General features: G+C 43.2%; 1 protein-coding gene across 8 annotated transcripts in view; it reads right to left on the bottom strand.

The window, feature by feature from the left end:
• Positions 1 to 13,110, bottom strand: part of ERMP1 (endoplasmic reticulum metallopeptidase 1) — a 63,553-nt gene extending 50,443 nt beyond the window's left edge. For all 8 annotated transcript variants that reach the window (XR_012668613.1, XR_007356787.2, XR_012668614.1 and 5 more), the window contains exons 1-3: positions 12,748 to 13,110; positions 10,601 to 10,902; positions 880 to 1,007 (exon numbers count right to left, since the gene is read on the bottom strand). Coding sequence is in view for 3 of the 8 variants with exons in the window: in XM_048850929.2 (XP_048706886.2) it covers positions 880 to 1,007; positions 10,601 to 10,902; positions 12,748 to 13,034 (717 nt within the window). In the remaining 5 variants the exon portion in view is untranslated. The remainder of the gene's footprint in view (positions 1 to 879; positions 1,008 to 10,600; positions 10,903 to 12,747) is intronic.
• Positions 13,111 to 15,373: the final 2,263 nt, after the last annotated feature.

A 15,373-nucleotide genomic window follows, 5' to 3' on the forward strand; every position in this document is an offset into this window, starting at 1 on the left:
CGATAATCAGGAATGCAACAGATTCCCTACTATGGCCTACTAACCAAATTGTTCTCCCTGAATTATGAATGAAGAACCACATTACAATATAGACTTCCATAACAGTACATTAGTATGGTTAAACTTGTAGTATAAATGTAAACTGAGTACTAAAACCACTTTACATTTCCAGAATGATGTAAAAAAAAAAAAAAGTGACCTTAATCTAAGTGAGAATCATGCCTGTAGAGTAGATGACCCTTTAGAGTTACAAGGTCTGTTAACTTTCACTGACAGAAAGTTATACAGCATTAAAATACTTTTTCAGGGGAGGGTAAAGGAGGAAACAAATGTCTATAACATCAGATTGTGACTTGCCAACCATCACAAAAAACTTTAAAGCAAACAAAATAATCAATTTGCACTTCTGTAACATCTGTCATAGGAAATCAAAACATTTACAAATATTAAGTCTGGTAGTTAAGTATTTCACCCATCTGAAAACAAGTGTAAATGATGCACAGAGAATTGACTTTTTTTTTTTTTTAAAACTCAACATCACACAGGTGAGAGGTAGAGCTGGGAGTAGAACCCAAGGGTCAAGATTCTCAGTCGTCTGAGCTGAGCAACACATGATGCTGCATCTTACTTGCAACACTTAGGAACCTGCTCATTAAAGCAACATTGTGAACATTCATAATTCAGGTTAAATTAACTTTATAAATAGCATTAATTATAATTATCCTCAGATAACTGAAAAGCCGATTAACACCTGTAACGGACATTTAGATTTGCAAAATACAAGGCAAACCTATAATTACTATTTCCTTTGTCAATCATCTCTAATTCAGGGTTCTGATTATGCATGTTTTATAAATCTGGCATACTAATTAATCTTACCTGCAAGATATTTTCTTCTGCACCGTTGAAAAGGAATATGACAGCATGTTGCAAGGGATCAGATGACTTTGAGAGAGTGTTCAGTATTTCAAGCATCACTGAGCAACTAACAGCATCATCACTGGCACCTTAATAAGGGGAACAGAGCAGCTAATGTGAGATTTTTAACATGGTTAAGACCTGTGCCCTCAACTTGACCCTTTACTACTCAAACATATTTAAAGAGTACATCATCCATCTCATTTTTGAAAACCTAATATTGTTACAAGTGACAAGTTATAACACTACAAAGTTTTTAAAAATTGTAATATTCCTCAGTAATTTTATTCTGACTATACGCAATGTGCAAACAAATGAAGTTTCCGTGTTTGCCCCTGCATAATCCGTTTCCTGTATTTGTACAAGTCTCTTACAGCAATAGGTAAGAAAAAAAACATTTAAAACCAAAAACTGCCAACTAGACACAGGGAGAGATGTAGTATTTAAGATTAAAAAAAATTAGTTAAAAGTAAACTGAACAGATTTAAAGTCAAGTGTGTTCCTTTAATATTTATGTTGATATTTTCATAATAAATTATATTAGTTGTGCCTGCAGTGATATTAGATAAATCGGTGCAAAAAATAGTGCTAGAGGAAACAGTGTAAAATGGTTTTAAAATACTGGACCAAACATTCATTCTTCTCTTAAAATAAAAAGTAGTTTCAAATATTATTTTAAAAACACTTGTGTAATAATCCAGCTTCTGGTGAGAGTTAGCTTTTGGCATGCCACCACGCTGCACAAGTAACCTTTAAGTCTATGGGTTGTTTATCTGTAATTATTACATGAACAAACATGGACATAGAGCAGTGGTTCCCAAACTCGGGTTCACGAAATGTATCAGGGGGTTCTCAGAAAAAAAAATCTGTAATGGCGGACAGAGCCTCCCTAGGGACCCCAGACGCAGGGCCGGCAGCCCAAGCCCCGTGGAGCCAGCAGCCGGGACCCCGGGCGCGCAGGCGGCAGCTGGGACAGGGGAAGTTGAGCGGCATGAGGAGCAGAGTGGGAGCAGGAGCCGCGCTGTACCTGGGGGTGGGGGGACCGTACAGGCTAATTTGTCCCTGGCCCCAAACCCCCCTGATGGCGGAGAAAAAGTATTTGTGCGCCAAATCAGCCAGAACCAAGGTTATTGTACCCAATGTGGCGGTAACGACTCCCAGTTAGTCCATACTCAGTCATTCTCTGTAGTGTGCCATTTTGCTCCAATGAGACGTGAGTGAATATTCTCATTTTCTAGTTTGTTCATTTGTTAGTGTTCTCAGTGCGTTATTTTTATCTGAACACCCAATATGGACAAGTGGCTGAAAACGGAAAGTGTAAAGACATGAGAAAATGAACGTTCGACATCAGCTAGTGTTTCATCAAGTCCAAAGTGTGGAAAATGTCAGTGATCACGATGGTCCTGGAAAGTTGCTTATGAAGAAAAGAAAATATGACAACGATTATATAAAATATGGCTTTACATGTACTGGTGATCAAAGGTGTCCAAAACCACAGTGCGTAATTTTTGGTGATGTTCTAGCAAACAGCAGCTTCAAACCTTCTCTACTTTGGCGCCACTGAGAACCTAGGCACCCCCCACAACTCAACAAGCCTGTTGATTTTTTCAAGTAAAAATTAACCAAGTGGAAAAGTGATATGTTTTGTATCCAAAGCAAGTACTGCTAATGAAAATGCACTTGAAGCGTCATATCAAATGAGCTACCAAGTAGCAAAAGCATCAGAAGTCCATAACATAGCAGAGAGCTTGACTGGTCCATGTACAAAAGACAGGTCATTGCATGCTCAGAGAAAAGGCTGAAAAAAGGATTGACGTAGTACCTTTGTCCAATAATACGTTGTCACAAAAAATTAATGTCATGTCAAGTAACGTAGAGACCACAATTGTACACAGAGTGACAAATAGTCCATATTATGTTATACAGTTGGATGAATCAACTGATGTTGCTAATCTATTTTGCTAGTGTTTGTACGTTATGTGAATGAAGGTATGGTTGAAGACGACTTGCTGTTTTGTCGACCATGGAAAGAATGTACAACTGGAGAAGATATCTTCTGACTAATGTATATTTTCAAGAAAAGGAAATAGATTAGTCTCATTGTCTAGGCATTTGCACTGATGGGGCCACATCAATGAGGGATTTGTAGTTCAAACAAAAAAGGCTACATCAAACGTCTCTTGGACTCATTGCAGCATCCAGAGACAAGCCCTCGCAGCAAAACGCATGCCTGACGGACTGAAGGAAGTGCTGGACAATGCAGTGGTGAATTTAATAAAATCACAGAAAACAAATTGCAGAATATTTCACATACTTTGTAAAAAACTGGGTAATGTACACAATTGCCTGTTGTCCCATAGCAAAGTTAGATGGCTGTCATGTAGCAAAATCCTTGTGTGCTTGTTTGAGCTTAGAACAGAAATCCTTCTTTTTTTCAACAGCCACCCTTTCCATCTCACCAGCTGTATGGAAAATCATGTCTGGCTCCAGAGCCTGGCTTACTTAGCAGACATTTTCTCGAGGATTAATTACCTAAATTTCTCTCTTCAAGTCCTCAACATAACAGTTTTCAACATACAAGACCGACCTGAATCCATGATAAAGAAGTTGCAGTTCTGGGAAAGGTGTTTGGAAAACAATTAACCTGAGCGTTTCAGTACTCTTCATGACTTCCTGGCAGAAGATAAACTTTAGTGGGATCACTGTACTAAAACCAATATAACTGCACACCTAAAAGGACTTTGCAAACGTTCAGGGAATACTTTCCAGCTACGTCAGGTAATAACGACTGGATTCGCAACCCCTCTGATGATACCACTTTCTCAACACACATATTGAGCCCTGAGGAAAAAGAGAAATAAATTGAGCTCTCCTGTGATTACAACTAAAAAGGAGTTTCAGAAGTCTGTCATTGATCAACTTTTGGCTGAGTTTAAGAAACAAGTACCCCCCTGCTGGCAGAAAAAGCTACTATAGTTTTGTTACCATTTTCAACAACATACTTATGCGAGAAAGCATTTTCCTTGTACGCACATCTGAAAACCAAATATAGCAGCAGACTCAGTGCCAAACCAGACCTGAGACTTTATCTTTCTCCAGTGGTTCCAGACATCCAAGAGCTATTCAGATCAAAGCAAGCGCATCCATTGCACTAAGGAGATTTAAACTCCTTATGAGAAATGGAAAGGGAGGTGGATATTTTTTGCTGTTTCTAAAATTAAATAGGCTGTTAGTGTTATTTTTTAAATTATTATGAAGAACAAGTTTTAAGCTTTGTTATAGTCGTGCGTTGTTTGCCTGGGCTGCTCAAGACCCGAATGTTTGTGGGAGGAACTCTTTATTTGAGCTGACTTCTTAAGTACCTTCATGCTGATTCACATCTAGTACTCCTTGATGAAACATGTAGGAGCCTTTTCCTATAACAGCCTTTATTGAAGTGATATGAGCTCCTGTGACATTATGAGGGTAATTTAATATCTCATTGAAAGGTGACGGGGGGGGGGGGGGGGCAGAAAGAGTTAATTAACTCACAGACTGACCTGACCCATGGCCGAACTTTAGAGACTGGTTAGGAAGATATGTAAATGAACAGAGCTTTGAAATGCAGCCTGCATCATTAGAGATGGAAGGGTAGATGTTTGCTCAGGTCTTGTGCTGTAAACAAACAAGTCTTGGCTATTGCTATAGCTTTGATTCAAAGATCAAAAAAGGAATAACAACATTTAGGAAGACACTTGAGTGAAATAATATTCTTGTCAATATGTCTCTGAAGGTTCTGGTAACCTGTAGCTGAACTGTTTAATGGATAAATTACCCTGTACTAATTGCCACGATGTTTAGGAGAAGGAAAGTTAAGCCTATTGTTTTCTCAGGCCAAAAGGCTGCTGGAAATGTATAAAGACCTTGGGACATGATCCTTCTTCATCTCAGCTCTGCTTTGGGTTTCAAGAGGGGGCAACCTTAAGCCATAAGGATTGAGATCCCCAGTCACTGACTGGAGTCACCCTGAATATGGACATTGGACTATAACCTATGGACTATTTCTAAAAGGACTTTTGGCAACTACAAGCTCATCTCTGCTATATATCTGAGCATCAAGAATTGAATTCAAGTCTATATGTATATTGATCTTTTAACCAAAACTCTTTTCTTTTTTAATAAATTTTAGCTTAGTTAATAAGAATTGGCTATAAATGTGTATTCTGGGTAAGATCTAAGTTATAATTGGACCTGGGTGTGTGGCTGATCCTTTGGGATTGGAAGAACCTTTACTATGATGAGAAGATTTTCAGTAATCATCATCATATCTGACACGTGTGTCTGGATAGAGGCCTGAGGCTGGGCATTTTAAGGGAACAGCGTTGTTTGGACTTCTGAGTAACCAGTGAGGTAATACAGGAGCAGTTTTGTGCTGGCCTGGTAAATCTAAGTATTGGAATATCCACCAGCTGTTGGGGTTTGTTTGCCCCGCGTTGTTTGCAGTTCACCCTAATTGAGTGACTTCAGCTGGCTCCCACGGGCAGCATTGTTACAGCTACAGAAGTGAAATCTTGGAAGAGTATTGCCATTTTCATAACGTAATAATAGTGTGTAATAAGCATGTCGTAAAAATACCAAATTACTGCTTCAATAATTTATGCTCTGTAAGGGAGAAAAATCCCTGGAAATATTCATTTGTAGGAGGGGGGTTCACGAGATTTGGTATTTTCGTGAAAGGGGTCCGTGGGTTATTAAAGTTTGGGAACCACTGACACTGAGTGTGCTCTGTGTGAAAACTAATAAAAAGCCTCTTCACAGAAGTAAACCAAAGAGAATTCTGTAATATATTTATGCAGCAACATTTAAATAATTACATATAAATACATACATTAAAACATTATTAGGGTTGCAAAGTCAAGCACTCAAAAGTTATGAAATGCCAGAAATAAGGTTGCCTGTGAATATGCATTCATGGTCCTTAATTACATGCTACCTTTTCCATAGGGCCCCTGCCTCATTCGGTGTATAGGATGGACTATTTCCCCTTAATAAGGGCCTAGTCAATATTTTATTGTCTCGTCATGCTTCAATATATGGCCAAATCCACAGGAAGGAACTCCAGGAAGATGGGAGATTAGCATTTTCAAAGACCCACTGTCTTTCCTAATGGACCATCCAGGCTGACTGCATACTGTCTGGTGGGCGTTCCCCAAGTATGCACAGTTGCAATTGTTACATAGTCAATATTCCTAACTTCAGCTACAGAAATGATACATGCACACAAATTCAATAATTACATTCAGTAAATTATAACCTTTCAAATACCTCACATGACCCATCTTGCATAAAACATATCTTAGTTATGCCATATTCATATCATAATATTTCTATGAAGAATATGGGGGCGTAACATCACACTGGCATTTCCTAACTTTTTGAGTGTTAACTTTGCAATCTTAAGCATGTTCTTTTAACATAGTTTGTGTGTGCGCAATTTCCTAGATTTTTTAGAAAAGCAAACTGAAAAAGCAGAAATTCTGTCATATAGCATCATATTGACACACACATGGTTCCTTGGAACTGGAACCTCTAAATCTACTGCACAGACCTCTTCCCCTTGAGCTAATGGAGGGACTGCTAGCAGTGGTAGGTCGTCGTCTATGTGGACCAACAGTAGAGGCAGGTGAGACACACACTGCCACTGGTTTTCACAGGCATTTGTTGTTGGCAAAGAAATAGCAAAGTTCTGGGATCTCAAGCTCCATTTCAGGCTCTGGAGGGTGTGTGCTTGAATGAACACAGACTTTTCTGCCCATTCCCTCCAAACTTGATCCTTCTGCTCCATCCCCTCCAACCTGTCCCTGTTATACCTCTTCCTCCTCCCCTCCCCGAAGCCTTGTCCCAGTCCCATTCTCCTTCACTACCCAGTCACAGTCTCCTTGCCCTGCCAGTCCTAGTCTTTGTCCCCACTTCCACATCTTGGCAGAGAAGGGAGACATCAGACAACACTTGCTCCTAATCCTAGTTTCACTGCCTGGGCTTCTCATCCAGTCTCAGTCTCCCTCTCACATACACACTCCTTGCTCCAATGTCACCCCACTCCAGCTCCTAGTCTGACCTCTGTGATCCACCTCTCTAGCTATCTGGCTCCCAGTCCCCCCTTACCTAGACATTTTCCTCCCCAGTTCTCCCCGCCTCCACTTTCCCAGACTCCTTGTCCCCATCTACTCCTTTCCCTCCCCCAGCTCCAGATTTCAGGTCAGCTTCCTACTCTACGCTGCCTTAGTGTCAGCAGGGAAGTCACAGAGCACAGGAGAGAGACAGGCTCCCTGATCTCAGGTCCAGTGCCTAGCCCTAACTATGCCCAGAGCAGCCTGCCATTAAAGGGAAAGTCCAGCTTCATGCCTGTAACCCTAGGCTGGAAGGAACATGCTCAGTCACTCTATGAGGATAACACATGCAGAGTCTGGTCCACACTAGGAGCTAAGACAAAATGGAACTATGCAGTTTCCCCCTCCACCAAGCCACTCCTCACAGCTGATTTAAGCACAGAATTGTGACATTTCCCAAGAATAACCACCTCGCTACCACCGCTCTTAGTGTGAAGAAGTCTTATCTATGCAGCCATGTCTCAACTTCCTAACTCCACTGGCCACACAAATACTCCCCACTCAGCCTAGACCAACTTTACTATCCCTCTGCAGGTCAGTGATAGGCACACTCCAATCCCTGAGCCCATAAGAAAGTCTGCAGAAAAGAATCATTACTTTTTCATAGACCTCATGTCCATCAGGACTGGGCTCCTTTTCTGGCAACCTTATTCACCTACTGATGGTCTATACTATTATGTTCACCACTTTTACAAGACAGAAATTTTGTACAAAGTATGCCTTGTGAGGTGGTATTTGAAAAGTCAGAATCTACTGAATGTCATTATCCTGGCGAAATATGCGTAGCAACACTATATGTGACATTAAGATTCTACTGTATGATTGTTACTGAAATACATAGTGACTCTGGACAGAGCCCACAAACCAGTTTTTTTGAGAGACAAAGACACACTGGCATTGAAAAACTATCACGTGCTTAAGTGGCCGTTCTGCAGCAGAGGGAAGGTGTGAATAAGAAATGTATATTGCATCATAAGAATGGTTCAAACCTCACATCCACAAAAGACTGCTTGTCGCCTGCACCCCAGCAGGGGTAGTCCTCATAGAGGGGAGGGAGGCATAAGAATGTGAGACAGTAGTCTCCAACTCACTTCTTCTCCAGTTTCTCTGCTCATGACATTAATGAATACCTGAAGGACACTGAACTAAAGGGGGGGGGGAGGGAGGAAATCTCAGTCTGAACGGAAACCCAGCCTGTGAAATTTACTGCAGCATATGATGAGACAAAACCATTTGCTTTAAAGTTCACTTAGCTTGCATTTTACTTTTTTTTTAAACGAATCCTGAAATGTATGCATCACCACCAGTACTCACTTAAAAATCTGTCTAAACTTATCTTATTGTTTTATCCTAACCAACATATTTGGATTAGTATGGAAAACTCCATCAGGGATAACAAGGTTCGTGCATTATCATTTTCCTTTCATGAAGTGTCGGACTTCCTATGAGCTTGTACTGTTCAGAAGGGTACTGAGCCATACAAGACACATTTCTGGGGGGACAAGGCTGGGACGAGGAATCTGAAGGAGTTGCCCTGTATGTAATTCATGAGTGATAGGTCAGAGTGCTCAAGAATTTAGTTAGGAGTGAATTTGCATGCTGAAGGCCGTGTGAGCAGGCCAGGAGTGGATGTTCTGATAGCAATGCAGTGTAAATAGACTTCAGTCTAGAGAACTAAGGGGACACAGCTGTTCAACAGTCCAGACTGTAGCCTGGGTAATGTCACATCCACCTTAGGTCTGGGAAAAATAATCTCACTTCCCAGAAGTCCCTGACAAGTAAGAGCACCATCCAGATGCACAAAAGCACCAGGTTTTCTGCCTGTCAGATAAGCTTCTTCTGTTGTCCTTAGATAGGCTGAGTGAAACCAGGAACAGCAGCACTGAGCTGCCAATCTAAGAGGAAGCTCAGTGAGAATGTAGTGAAGAGGCAAGGAGAAAGAGCTAAGCAGAGCAAATGGAACTCAGTTGCCAGCAAGTGGGAAGGGTGATTGGCCTAGCAGGGAACAGCCAGATGAGTAATGACATGAGAGCAGAGGGCCAGGAAGAAGTACACTACAAAGCATCATCATCAGTAATCCCTTGATTCGAGGATGATTTCTACCACAGATTTACATACGAGTCCTGAGAGGACTCAGGAGTACGATCCTGGAACCACAGATCTGCTCGCAGTAGGCACAGACATTTTCTCTCTCTTTTTTCAGGTTCAAGGGCAAGGCACTTCTCCTCAAAGCAAGCTACTGCCTGATGTAGGATGTGGTGCCACTGAGGTCACTTGGTGGCTTGCTCCTCCCACCTTATGATGTCCACGTCAATTGTCTTGAGATACACTTTCAATGTGTCTTTGTAGCGTTTCCTCTGACCACCATGGTCATGCTAAGCAGGCTTAAGGCCAACCCTCAGTTTGTAAGCATCATCTCTCAGTCCTCCGATTAGAGATCTGTGGTAACTAGTGAGAGAAGAGAATGGGTGGCAGTTTTTCCATAGACAGGAATCCTGATTCAACTGTAGTATCTCTTTGTCTGAAGGTATGAAATAATTTAATTTTCCAGTCAACTCAGAGTAGGCTGTGTAGAAACTGTTAAAGAAACTTGCAAATTTAGCACCAGCAGAGGCTGCAAGATGTTCTGATTTGATTTTAAGAGAGTGAATAGAGCTTGTAAGTTATAGTCTGCAGTCAGGTCTCTCAAAGTAAAACAAAAACTATTTTTGCCTGAAACAAGCAACAATTCATTTTGCCTGCTGAGCCACAGTAGACTTGGTAGTAAAACAGTAACTAGAGTTTGATTACATGCTGCTGCAAACAAAATTTGATTTGATTTTAGGAGGGAACAGCCTCCACTTAGAAATTTTATAGCCCGTGCAATTGAAGCTTAGCTGCCACCAGGACCAAATCAATCATACTATCTAACACATTTGTATAAAGTACACATGCAGATTTTATTAAAAATATAAAAAAATCTAGTACATCAAACCACCCTGTTGGAGTTGGATAACAAGGGTCAATTTGAATCAGCTGAAAGTAACACTGAAGTAAGTAAAATGCACAATACAGAGGAGTATGCAGAGGAATACGAGAAATTCAGATGTAAATACGCTTTCCAGAATTCACAAGCAGGAAAATACTCATGGTTTCATGTCAGAGACCAAAGGTGAAATCCTGGCCCCACTAACTGCAATAGGGTCACAATTTCACCTTAAATGTTTTGTGCAATTTGTTGCAAGAATGAGATACTCTTTGATATGGCTAGTCCTCTTATAGGTGGATGTAAGCGACATTGTGTGTAGAACAAAACAGAACAAATTCCCTGCATGAAAAAACAGTTCTGTTGCTCATGTAACATGCATCACTTTGTCCACAAGCAGCTCCTATTACTATACTGCTGTAAAAAGCATCATAAGAAACATCAAAAGCTGTAACAAAACAGAAGCTGCTTACTCTTCATTATGAAAAACTTTTAGAAGCCAAAAAGATATAAGTTGTCATTTAAGACAACAAAAGTTCAACAAAGACAGGTAAATACATGCACCTACCTGGGGTATTTGGTACAGAGTCAAAGTGGCAATTGGATAGCACGGCATGCTTAGCTCCACTTCTGGGCTCCAGCTTAACCACAACATTAGTTATGTTCGCATAGTAACTGGTAAAGCCACCTAAGAAGTCAATGCTGAAGGAGCCCGTTGGCCTCTGTATATCTACAGAAATCTTATGTGCATCACTGCTTTCTATTTCAATTGCCTTAATTTGTTCTAAGAGGTAGTTAACTGTGAGAATTTCATTTTCTGGACTTCCGACTGTCCTGGGACCAACTGCCGTTATGTTTTCAAGATATTCCCTACAAGAGATAAATTGAAAAATTAACAATGCAGATCTCTTGTAACAAATGCATTCAATATGCAACTCGGCCACAATTTGCACATTTTCACACACCCTTCCACTCCATAAGCTAAACAGAAAAGGTTTAAATCACCTAGCACGTACTGCAACTGACCACTGCTAAAATTCCTAATGCTATTAAGGTCAAAGATCTGGATACACAGCCTTTTGCTCAGTGCCATGTTGCCGATCAGAACCAGGGAGAAGTCTGACAGCACTGAACACCCCCTTTCTGTGTGACAATATGCCAATCCACTGATTTTATCTTTCAAAATAAGAATGTCAGCAGTGAAAATCTACACAGAAAATGCATGAAGGGAGAGCAGACTGTCAAGTAAGTTCATTGCTTTTTGATGCATATATATCACGCATCCCGACCACATCCTCCACAGGTCTGAACAAGCACATTCTTAGTAAGATTTACAATGAGCCAAATAATAGATTTATTTTACATTTATTTCAATTTGTCAACCACCATTCCCAAACACAGAACAATTAAAATTTAAGATATACAACACTAAAAGAAATACACAATTTGATAACCGAAACATTAACACAATATTTATTCATCACAAAAATAAAACCCATGAGAATGCCAAAAGGAAACCATAGCTCTTAAATACTTAGCTCATTTTCTCCCCAGGGTATGTCTACACTGCAAGTGAAGATGTTAGTACAGGCAGCCATAGCCATGCTAACTTTAATTTAGCTAACATGGGTAACAATAGTGTAGATATTGGGGCCAGGGCTAATAGCCAGAGTATGGCCATATCTACGCTACCACTTATGTCAGCAAAATTTATGTTGCTCAGTGATGGGAAAGCACCATTTTTCTTCTGCATGGTAAAGTTTCAAAGCTGTATTAAGGCCATGTTCAGTTGTAAACTTTTAAAAGAACCCTGATGTTTTGTACAGAGTTAGGAACAGCCTCCATTACTAATGTGTTGTAATTCTGAGGTTCTACTGCAAGTCCAATTAGCTACACTCTGAAAACTCAGTGAAAGCATTTGGACCGCACAGGAGTCAGTGAGGGCAGAATCTTTATGGTGGGGATGGGGATGATGTGCCAGATAGAGATCACCTAGTTTGACTCTTAGTGTGTCTCTACACTGCAATTAGACAGCTGGCCCACTTGTCCAGTACCTGACCCAGTAGTGAGATGGGGAGGTCCGGGGGCAGAATGGGGTGTGTGTGTGTGTTATTTTGGAAGGATGTGGGGGGGCAGGGAGGCCACTGGTAGGGAAGGGGGGGGTCAGGCCGCTGGGAGGGAGAGTCGGGCCGCTGGGAGGACCACATGCGCTGCCTGTACCTGGCCCAGGGAATGTCGAGGCACTGAGGGGAAGGGGGCGGGATGGGGAGGCGTGGGGCGCTAGGGGGAGGAGGATGGGGGTCGCAGGCACTGCCCATACCTGGCCCGGGGAATGTCGAGGCGCTAAGGGGAAGGGGGCACGATGGGGAGACGAGAGACCTGGTTGGGGGGGGGGGGGATGGGGGTCGCAGGCACTGCCCATACCTGGCCCGGGGGATGTCGAGGCGCTAAGGGGAAGGAGGCACGATGGGGAGACGAGAGACCTGGTTGGGGGGGGGGGGATGGGGGTCGCAGGCGCTGCCCGTACCTGGCCGGGGAATGTCGAGGCGCTAAGGGGAAGGGGGCACGATGGGGAGGCGAGAGACCTGGTTGGGGGGGGAGGATGGGGGTCGCAGGCGCTGCCCGTACCTGGCTGGGGAATGGCGAGGCGCTGAGGGGAAGGGGGCGAGGTGGGGAGGCGGGGGAGGGGGGGGTGGTCGCAGGCGCTGCCCGTACCTGGCCCGGGGGGCGCTGAAGTCCCGCGGCCCCGGCCGGCGCAGCAGCTGCCGCATGGAGAGCTGCACCAGGGCCCGCAGTGCCAGCAGGTAGAGCAGCACCAGCAGCGCCCCCCGGGCCTCAGGAAGCAGCCGCCACCGGGAGCCGCCGGCGGGGCAGACCCGCTTCTTCCCACCTGAGTCCTCCACCCCGTGCCCCGGCAACGGCGGGTGCTGCGGGGCCCGGGGCTCCCGCTCTCCGCCAGCGGCGCGGAGCCGCCTCACAGCCACCGCCGCGCCCCGCTCCATAGAGAGACCGAACCGGCACCACCCGGCCGACTGCGCGGCAGCTGATCTGCAAGGACGCTACGGGGTCGGGAACGGCTCAAACCTGCTCGGCTAGGGCCGCCCCACCTGGATTTCGCGGCGGGAGGGGGAGGCGCCGGCGCCGGCGCCGGCTTCCGAGGAGTCACATGGGGAGACGGCGGCAGCCATTTCCCCTTCCCCTGGAAGCGGGTGAAGATGCCCCGCGCCACTAGGGGGCGGACGCGACAGACCGCGTGCTCCTGAGCCCTGCCTGTGAGGGCTCCCTGCTGCCAGGAGCGCTAGAAAAGCAAAGGCTGCCTGTCCGCCAAAGAGTATAGCACAGGGGTCCGTGTATATGGAGCCCCTCATAAACTAGGGTGAGAGGGGCCACTTTTCAGACATGCTGGTCATTCATAACTTCAGCTGGAAGTTGAAGATGGTGAAGGCAATGGGAGGTGCAGAGAAGCAGCACCTCTGAAATTCAGCCCCTACCTGCCTCTCTGCTCTAACCTCCTTCGAACTAACCTTGTTATCCCTAGCCTGATTCTTGCTTGCATATTTATACCTGCCTCTGGAAATTTCCACTACATGCATCCGACCAAGTGGGTATTCACCCACAAAAGCTTATGCTCCAATACATGTGTTAGTCTATAAGGTGCCACAGGACTCTTTGCCGCTTTTACAGATCCAGACTAACACGGCTACCCCTCTGATGCTCTGTGACTGCATCCCTGGCTGACATTGATGTTTGGCTCGAGTGGAGCAGGGCCACACTCGGGCAAGTCTCTCATAGTGTAGGGCTCTAGCCTCTGCTGCACAGCTCCCTTCCAGAACTGGTCCACCAGGCACCTTCACTAACTGTCTATTTAGCATATGGTAAACGGCTCTTCTCTTCCAATAAGCCTCTCCCTGACCATCTGGGGCCCTCTCTCATGTTTCCGGTGTCTCCTCTATTAGTACCAAATACCTTTTGTCAAATGGTTTGCCTTGATGGTCACTATTATTCCATCTTTGTCAGTTTCCTTGGCTCTGTTCTTTAACAGATTTTATTTCTTTTAGAGGTTTGCTACTTCATTTTAGTCTAAGATGCATTTGACCTGTGCAAGACACCCTATACCTGAATTAGTAAATAAATCTATAATCAATTGGTCCAACGTTTGAAAGACCTGAATAAGCCCCTGAGGAAGAAATTCTAAGCACCTCCATCTGCTTTCCTGCCTGCTTGTAGGTTTTTCCATCTAAGTCATAGAATCAGCAGTTGTGACACCTGGTGGCTAAACAAACAGGCCTGAAAGAGAAGGGACAGGTTGAAATGCAGTGACTACATTCCCAACAAACTTTAGGTGTTTTTTTGTAAGTTTCCATATTCTAGTTCAGTGTCTCTTTTTACCTGATGCAATTCACATGTTGAAGTCAGTATGTTTATAAATTTCACTGCAGTCTGTCTCACTACACAACTTTTTTTAAGGCTTCCTGGCATAGTGCTGGAGTTCATGCATTTCTTTCTTTCTTCTTTCCATTTGTTCCTTATTTGTTCTGTCTTCTCCTCCAAGGGAACACTGTTGGGACAAAATTTAGTTTCCATAAAACCAAGATTGATTGAAAGGAAAATTACTGGGAAAAATTATTATTATTATTTTTTTTAGAAAATGGAACAGGATTTTCCTTAAAGTAAACGATGTGATCATTCCCACACAAAGCTTGCAACTCATACTCATAACAATTAACTGGAAGAACAAAAATGTGAAATTAAATCAAAATGGAAAAATCTTTGCTTCATCTGTGTAAATATCTGCATTATAATAAGGTGTTGTTAGTAACAAATCAGGAAAAGTGTTTTTTAAAATATATGGGGCCAGATCTTCAACTGGTGTAAATCCATGTAACTTCATTGAAGTCCTTACTCAGTTTTTGAAGTCATTTGGCGTTTTGCCTAAGTAAGGACTTTAGGACTAGGCCCCAAGTCCTTTATTTTTACCTGACCTATAATGTCAGCAATACCAAGGCATTGTGCCCACCATTCTAGAGACTAATTTATGAAATAAGAGTCTGGTTCCTCATCCCTTACTCATCTGAGTAATCCAGTAGAAGCCCATTCTTCCCAAAGAGCAGACTCACTTGAATTCAATGATTATTCAAGGAACTACTCTAGTGAGTAAGGGCTGTAGGGACAGGTCTTACATTCTTGGCGTGATAGATGGTATGAAATCTTTTAAAAAGATGAGAAAAGAAAAGAGGAATCTCACAGCCTCCTCCTACCCTGCTTGCTGGCTTCATGGCAAATTCTATGGTCCCTAATCAAGTAAAACTAGTCCCATTCATTTTGTGAATGGGCTAGGGAC

Source organism: Caretta caretta, chromosome 5, assembly GCF_965140235.1.
Source record: "Caretta caretta isolate rCarCar2 chromosome 5, rCarCar1.hap1, whole genome shotgun sequence".
NCBI classification, from domain to species: domain Eukaryota; kingdom Metazoa; phylum Chordata; order Testudines; family Cheloniidae; genus Caretta; species Caretta caretta.